Source organism: Cynoglossus semilaevis, chromosome W, assembly GCF_000523025.1.
Source record: "Cynoglossus semilaevis isolate Cse_v1.0 chromosome W, Cse_v1.0, whole genome shotgun sequence".
NCBI lineage: Eukaryota > Metazoa > Chordata > Actinopteri > Pleuronectiformes > Cynoglossidae > Cynoglossus > Cynoglossus semilaevis.
Window position 1 is genome coordinate 4,212,926 of NC_024327.1, and position 8,325 is coordinate 4,221,250.

Here is an 8,325-nt window from a genome sequence, read left to right on the forward strand (position 1 = left end):
CTTCTTCTTCTTCTTCTTCTTCTCCGTCGTCGTCTTCTTCGTCTTCTTCGTCTTCTTCTTGGTGTGTGTTTGTGTTTCTGTGTGTTTGTCGGTTGCGTGGTCTCCGTCCATTCATGTTCATGTCTGTTCCAGAATGCCTTTGCCCCGTTGACAGATGGCAAAAGTCGGAGTCACGCTGAAGACATGGGGCTGGTGCTGTCCTCGCTGCAGGCCAGTATATACCGAGGAGGCTACAGTCGCTTCACTCCCTATTAGCAACACTTCCAAGTTACTGTATCAACGAACCTCCGACGGGACGGAGAGAAGGGTGTGTGTGTCTCTGTGTGTGCGCGCGTGCGTGTGTGTGTGTGTGTGTGTGTGTGTGTGTGTGTGTGTGTGTGTGTGTGTGTGTGTGTGTGTGCGTGTGCGTGTGTGTGCGTGCGCGCGTGTGTGTTCACATGCAACTCCATAGCTTACTCTGAATTAACTCAACTTCTTAGGTACAGGTGCATACCATAAACCCAAAGATATAGGTTTATGGTATGTGTAAAATAAATTAGGTAAAAAAATGAATGATTCAGTTATAGTTGGGGTGACTTAATCCAAGAGCAAAAAAATGAGAAATGTTCCCTGTTTGGTGCTGGGGGAACATGAGAGAAGAAATGGTGGGAGGGTTTTGAATGTTTTAATGGACTGGAAATTATTTAAAACCACCCCCCCCCCTTTTCCCCCTCATTAACATATGTTTGTGCCAGAAATTACGTTATTCAGCCACCACTATTGTCATCTAACTGCCACAGATAGAATGACCTGAAAAGAACCACACCTGACAACGTCGTTTCACTCGCTGCGAGGGGGAGCAGAGAGGCCAACAGCTTCGCAGAGTTGGCTCACCTAAGTCCTAAAGTGTATGAGGACTGCAGCTCCTTTTATTGAGAAAGTTTCACAAGTACTGAGCAGTTGTTTTTTTCATTACGTATATACTCTTTGGGCAAAGTTCACACGATTCACATACTTGATGAGGAACAGACTTCATCCTTTGTGGACCACATCGTAAAACATTTCTAGGAGTACCTACTCCTGACAAGCAGACTATGATTTAACACACTTTGATTTAGCACACTTTAGATAACAGATTATGATTTAACACACTTTGGCAACTAACTATAAATTCTATTTACAACATACAAATGGAATTCTGCAGGCTTGAGAAATGGGGTCTGTGCTGTGATTGAGTAAGAAAGGACAGATAACTTGGGTGAATGCTGGAGAAAGCAAGAGGATGGATCCTTGTGTGCCATTTCATCAGAGGTCTTTGTTCCATTGTGTTAGATTTCAGTGGTTTTCACATTTGGTTGGGTCTGCAGCAGGAAGCTGATAAGACACCAGATGGCTTTCCTGAGCACACATGGTCACATAGCCCCACACATTCAAAGAGAATTTCCCCAAATTCTCTTCACACCTATTCTCTAAAAACACCTCTACTCTCTGGGAACAATGGGAGATCTTCACACCAACTTACTAAAAAAACACCTCTACTCCCAACCTACTTCCTCACAGGGAACCCTGGAGCCATCCATTCCTTTTGATCTACATGACCACCTGTGGTTGACTGGACTTTATGGCTACGTCCACTTCCCTTTCGATAACCCCCCGCTCAGCAACAAATGGCTTATGAAACTACAGAATCACACCCTCCGATTCAGCAGCACCACCTAGTGATGACTGTAGGCACAGTCTTAAACAGTAACAATAATATCATTGTCCACAAACGGCCCAACCTCGTTTTGTTTGTCCACCACAAGGTTTCATTTGTGTTTACGTCTTTGAGTGGGAAGTTGTACACTGGTCACAAAATGCCACTGTCAGTTCTCTGCCTCATTATCCTTCTCTTCTCTCTTCACACCTATTCTCTAAAAACACCTCTACTCTCTGGGAACAATGGGAGATCTTCACACCAACTTACTAAAAAAACACCTACTCCCAACCTACTTCCTCACAGGGAACCCTGGAGCCATCCATTTCTTTTGATCTACATGACCACCTGTGGTTGACTGGACTTTATGGCTACGTCCACTTCCCTTTCGATAACCCCCCGCTCAGCAACAAATGGCTTATGAAACTACAGAATCACCCCCTCCGCTTCCGTAGGCTGTTAATGAGCTATTTTTCCTTTTTTTTTAAATGTTATCTATTCTGGTCATCAGTAACTGTAGACTGTTTGATTTCTATAAAAGGCAAATTTTCTGTAATATCACTCTTTTCAGACAATCAGTTGAGTTTAATGTTTCAATGCATTTGTTGTAATGTTTGTCTTTGTAAACCATTGACTCCTTTTTATCATCTGTCTGTCTGTGGGTGAACACCGGTAAGGTTTGGTTCATCATGAAAACATTCCAGTCCATTACATTTCTTCTAAAGAGTCGGTGCAGTCTCTCCATATGTTATTTCATGTTTAAATCTCTGTCCTGATGATGACGGTTATCTGGTTCAAGATAACTTGTCAGAATGTATGAAAGAGCACAGTACATTTCAGGAGGTTGTTTCAGCCATGCTCCTTATTTATAAACTCTATAGAGTCTGATCAGCTTTTGAATATCAGGAGATTCGGTAGTGAACGTATGGTATTTCGTGCCTTTTTCTGTAGATTTTGTGTGCCAATAAATCTTACATCTGATAAAATGTATTGAATTCACACAGTGCTCGTGTCTCAAGACATTCTCATATACATTTAGAATTTAAAACAACAAACAATCCCTGAACAGCTGCATTTGAGGAACTCTGTGTTTTTTATCTTGTTAAATTTGAAGCATCTTTTATATTCTACAAAAGATCATTTGTAAGGATCTAAATTCACTGCAGACTTAAACCCCCCCAAACCTGTGGCTCATTCAAGCTCTGGAGGAAAACCCTTATAATGTGGTACTCCTAACCCTTCCATTCAGGTGCAGCAGTTGGGGGTGTCTGTCTACAAGGTAAGAAAGACCTTACAACTGACTGTAGCTTTTTTGTTTGTTTTTTTAGTCAGTCCTATTAAGAGGAACACCTTTCTACCATGAGAGATAACAGGAGCCAACCTACCTGTTAAGGTGGACTCTTTTTGACCTCAACTTTGGTTCGCTGAAGATGGTATACGCCTTTGTTACGATAAATCGGACCTGTTCCATTCCTACAGAAAAATGCTATCTGTCTATTCAGATTTGTCACTGATGTGCCTGTCGAGTTAGGATGTAGAAGAGTAGCAAAATAATGTGCAAACATTCAATCTTCTAGAGAAATAAAATATTTGTCAGTGATTTGGGCTTTCGTTGAATTTGAGAGAAACGGGAGAAGAGTTGAGGGAAGAAAAAGCTGACACTGCACCTTAAGTGACACTTTCTGCTGATGATGATGGGCTGTGAAACTACAGATCAGCTTGTTTGGTGCAAACTCTGCCTGTTTACTGAGAGCACACTGGTTTGGAACAGAGCCAGGCAGAGAATGGGATCAATGCTGTTCCCTTTTTTATTCTCATACAGTAAATGCTATATGAAAAAAAGAACCTCACATTAGGGACCAGACTCATTGTCCCTCAACTCTACCCTCCTTCAAAACTATGGAACTAACTAGGAATAATACAGAACAGTTTTGTCCCGTTTATTTAAAAAATAAATCCTAAATTTGGAAAAGTTTACCCAGGCATATTTTTAGATATTTTAGTTTTGTTGATTGAAACTAATGCAGTCAGATCAAAAATCCCTCGATGAACGATTGTATGTTTGAAAGATTGAAAGCGTTAGCTGTCCTACACAAATTGCATACCTGATAAAGTGAATGCTTTCTGGTAACTGTGGAATGGTCTGAACCTTCAGTTACCTGCAGGTCAGTGGAGTCACACAATAACAGCGGAATCTGCTAAAGAACAGGAAGGGACTTCAGTCTGCTGGCTGAGCTATACGCCATTTTCTATTTATTGTTTGTGGAGGATCGGTCACTTGTTTTCTGTAGGAAACTAGTTTTATCTGTATGAAAACAAGCAAGTGATGCCGTTTCTAAAAGGGGAGATGGACGTGTTTGACGTTTGTTATTAAAACAAATCGACCATCTACCAGCTGCTTTCACTCCTTGCCTGAAGACACCTCGCACAGCAAGAACCTTTCAATTGTTTAGAGCCGGTGTGAGTTTATACTGATCCATTTGTAGTTGGTGTTTGTCCTATCACAGAGGTCAGCAACCCACGGCATCCGAGCAGCACTATTATATAGGGGTATATAATGAGCTTGAAAAACTTTTAAAAATTTGAACATAGTTTGATTTATTTATTTTATCGTATTTAAGTGGGAAGATTGACAGCCCTAGTCTCTAGTTATATTTGCTTTGATTACATTGCTTAAGACCCCAGGGTTCACCTCCTGGGCAAGTTCAAGTCCCGGTTAGGGCGGTTGGTACCTTCCAGTGGACTCACCACCCGCAGGAAGGTTTGGTACGGTGCAATGTGATTTGGGTGGCGACTGCTGCTCCCGCGACCCGGTAACGGATAAGCGGATGAAAATGGATGGATGGATGGACGGACATTGCTTAAGTTGAGATTTACTCTTAAATGCTACTCTTAAAAAATGTTAAACAATGTTATTTCATTCATATGGCAGTACATTTAAAAAAGGTTGCTCTTTACAATTTTGAATTGATAATTGGACTTGCTGACAGTGCAATTAATCACAAAAATTCTTATTGTTGCCCAGTCTTAAAGAGGTCTGGCTAAATATCAATACTTTGATATACTGTAGTATTTTGTCTTGCAGTATGTTATTGATATACTGGTGGCCAGTATTGATATTTAAATGTTAAACATACACTCATTTTAAACAGATTCTCTCACAAAAACCTGTTGCAATTTTTCAAGCCTCCACTTTATCAAGTGATCAATTATCCAATTAGATCAATTATTACAGAATCCCTGTATCGTGATATTATCATTATCGTTGACAAAATATTGTCATAATATAGTAATGCAGGGCATCTGATGATACCCAGCCCTATTACATCATGCTTCTATCTACTCATCTACCCGCACTCACGGGTAGATGAGTATGCAGAGATGTACGTTTTCTCACTTTCTCTCCCTGAGTATTTGTGGCAGGTTCTCTGCAGGTTCTGCAGACCACTGTTAAGATGCACTGTGATTACTACAATGCACCAACCTTATGACGCAAATTTTGACTTGTTCTTTTGCATATTGTTAATTTTACCATATTTATAATTCCATCATTTGGTTTAGTATTCAAACAAAACATTGTACTGCTGTCCTAACTTCTAAAATCTAATGTGTCTTTTCTTTTTTTGTTTATCTCTACAGCTTCGTAAAAAGGGTGAAGTTCGAGGGACAAGAGCTAGGGATGACTGAATTTCAAAAGAAAAGAAAAAACCCTGATGAAAGCCGGCTATGTGGTTCTTTGGTGCCATTGTTTTTATCTTGACTGATTCAGGCTGTAGAGAAGAAACCTTACCTGCAATTAGGAGAACAGATTTTTAGCTTGAAACCCAATCAGACCCTCTCCCTACTGAGGAACTGATTCGTAGAAACCAACAGGATCCCCCGCTCATAAGACTTTGTTAATTTTTTTATCTCCTCTGTGGGGGAAACACCAGGTATCAGCAATATGTCACTGACAGAACCTGCCTTTCTAATCTTCTCTGCTAATTTGGAGAGGAACACGTCCTTGAGCTACTATATATTTTAAAATGAATTAATTGGTTTAATTCTACATTGGTGTAGAGCCAAATATTCTCTTTGTGTTATTTTGATAATAATATTTATGGTTAATTTTCATTTCTTTTATGCATCGATAACCCTCCAAAGCATTTCTGGTAAGACAATGCCCTACATTACCTCTCCTCTCCTTGAGTTCCTGCCACTGCCTCCATTAAATGATTACTAACACCCTTGGAACCCTGGCCCTTTGCAAATCCCCCTTCATCAACCTCTTCTGTAGCCAAAGTACTGCATCTTAATAGCACTGACAATCATATCCGTACAGGTATTTGCTGTCTTTCTCTCACTCATATTTAGCAGAAACTCGCACATACTCATGTGTAAGACATGCATGCGTTGCGCACAACAAGGATAAACCTGAGATATTTCTCCCACAGTCAAAGGTGTGAATACCTTTGTGATGACTTAGTTCTTAAAGCTGGAGCTGGACAGAGCCACACAAGCCTGTTCAGCTAAAAGGATGTCACTGTTCGAAGTGTTTACAGCGTCTTTTTTTGTCTTTCCACAAACACTCCACATACGGAAGATGTTTAGTGTTAAACTCCCTGAAGGAGCTCCCCTCCCCTGCACCACAGAACAGCCACATATGGAGCAACACTCTCTCCGTCACAAGCCCACACTGCTTTGTCCCAACTCAACCAGCCCATGCCAAAACTCTGTGTAGACCTCATCTGCTTTGAGACCTCCCATGTTTTATTCTCATTGTTTACATATACATAAACTGCCTTCATCAGTGACAACCCCACACCAGCACCAAACTGCTAGCCTTATGTCCCGGCCTTTCTGCCCCTGGTCCCATCAACACCTCTTGTACCTCTGCTGCTGCTCTAGCTACCTCGCTTAGTTGTGATAGTTCCTCTCTCTGAGGACTAATTGATAACAGTTACTACTTGTTAGGTAGACCAAATGAGGAGTGGCAAAATCAAGCATGGCTGAAACTGGAGGCAGCCCTTTTGTTTACTAAAGGGAAACCCTAGAATTAGACCAGAATTATCTGTACAGCTGGAGCTGTTTTTCTAGCAACGCAACTACATTCATTTCTTAGATAACATCTACTATACCGTCTAAGGTAAAAACAGTGCAGAGACAAGGGTGGGCTTTAACCATGTCGTGTCACTGACCTGTTAAGTTCATGTCTTGAGCACAGTCACATTTTCTTGTGCTATTTTACTGGTTGTCACCATTTCTGTGGGATTCCTTTTCTCTGTAACTGTAAACTGTTGGACCAAAACCATTTCTTTTGTTGCTTACTTGTCAGTTGTCGTATTGACCCCCTCTATTTTAATTAGTCCTTTTATTTATTTCTGTTTTTTTTCCTTAAAAATGATGATAGAAACATCTGTTAAACCAGGGAGAATGTTGCTTTAATATTTTGTTGGCCAGTTAGAATTCAAAACCAAGCTGATTTGTCAGTACCTGCTGATACCTTTGTGAAATTATTTAATCACTGGGCCTAAATATAGTCGATCTTTTTGGCCCTTAGACCACATGTGGTGTCCGCTTTTGACTGTGATGTGACCCGCATTTTGAACAAGTAATGTTGGACTATAAAGGCTCTTAAATTTAGTATGTGTCAAGTCGATTGGATTCTTAGGTTATTGAAATTCAGCAGAAAATAAGCAAGGGATGTTCCTTAAGCTACCACAAAAAGTGTATTGCTCAAATGAACAGTAAAATATATATTGAAAATATATCCCAACTTATCAAAGTGGTTGTTGATCTACAGGACTGTTAATCAGGCTCAGTCAAATACCACTGTATGTTCAAAGGGTTGTTTGTTTATCCACCACAAGGTTTCATTTGTGTTTACGTCTTTGAGTGGGAAGTTGTACACTGGTCACAAAATGCCACTGTCAGTTCTCTGCCTCATTATCACTCACTCTTGACTTTTAACATCTGGTCTACAGCGTTCTACATCAACTAATGTTATAAACTGTAAAGTCCAAACGTTTTTTTACTGCTGTGTTGTCACGACAGTATGGTAGCTTTTTGTCACGTTACAAATCAGTTTTTAAAGATTTAAACATTCAAACATTTGCTGTCCGGATTTTGTTTTCCTCTTAAAAATACTGTTAATGAGCTATTTTTCCTTTTTTTTAAAGGTAACTGTAGACTGTTTGATTTCTATAAAAGGCAAATTTTCTGTAATATCACTCTTTTCAGACAATCAGTTGAGTTTAATGTTTCAATGCATTTGTTGTAATGTTTGTGTTTGTAAACCATTGACTCCTTTTTATCATCTGTCTGTCTGTGGGTGAACACCGGTAAGGTTTGGTTCATCATGAAAACATTCCAGTCCATTACATTTCTTCTAAAGAGTCGGTGCAGTCTCTCCATATGTTATTTCATGTTTAAATCTCTGTCCTGGTGATGGCGGTTATCTGGTTCAAGAGAACTTGTCAGAATGTATGAGAGAGCACAGTACATTTCAGGAGGTTGTTTCAGCCATGCTCCTTATTTATAAACTCTATAGAGTCTGATCAGCTTTTGAATATCAGGAGATTCGGTAGTGAACGTATGGTATTTCGTGCCTTTTTCTGTAGATTTTGTGTGCCAATAAATCTTACATCTGATAAAATGTATTGAATTCACAC

The 8,325-nt window shown here is 40.0% G+C and overlaps 1 protein-coding gene across 4 annotated transcripts in view; it reads left to right on the forward strand.

The window, feature by feature from the left end:
• Window positions 1–8,322, forward strand: part of LOC103396989 (phosphatidylinositol transfer protein beta isoform-like) — a 25,664-nt gene extending 17,342 nt beyond the window's left edge. For 2 of the 4 annotated variants that reach the window (XM_025052891.1, XM_025052893.1), the window contains one exon: window positions 1,540–1,762. In XM_025052891.1, coding sequence (XP_024908659.1) covers window positions 1,540–1,698 — 159 coding nt within the window. In that variant the 3' untranslated portion in view covers window positions 1,699–1,762. Of the gene's footprint in view, window positions 1–779; window positions 840–1,539; window positions 1,763–5,314 lie in introns of those variants that run through there. The other 2 variants (XM_008335237.3, XM_025052892.1) reach the window with 2 other exon arrangements.
• The last annotated feature ends 3 nt before the right edge of the window (window positions 8,323–8,325 follow it).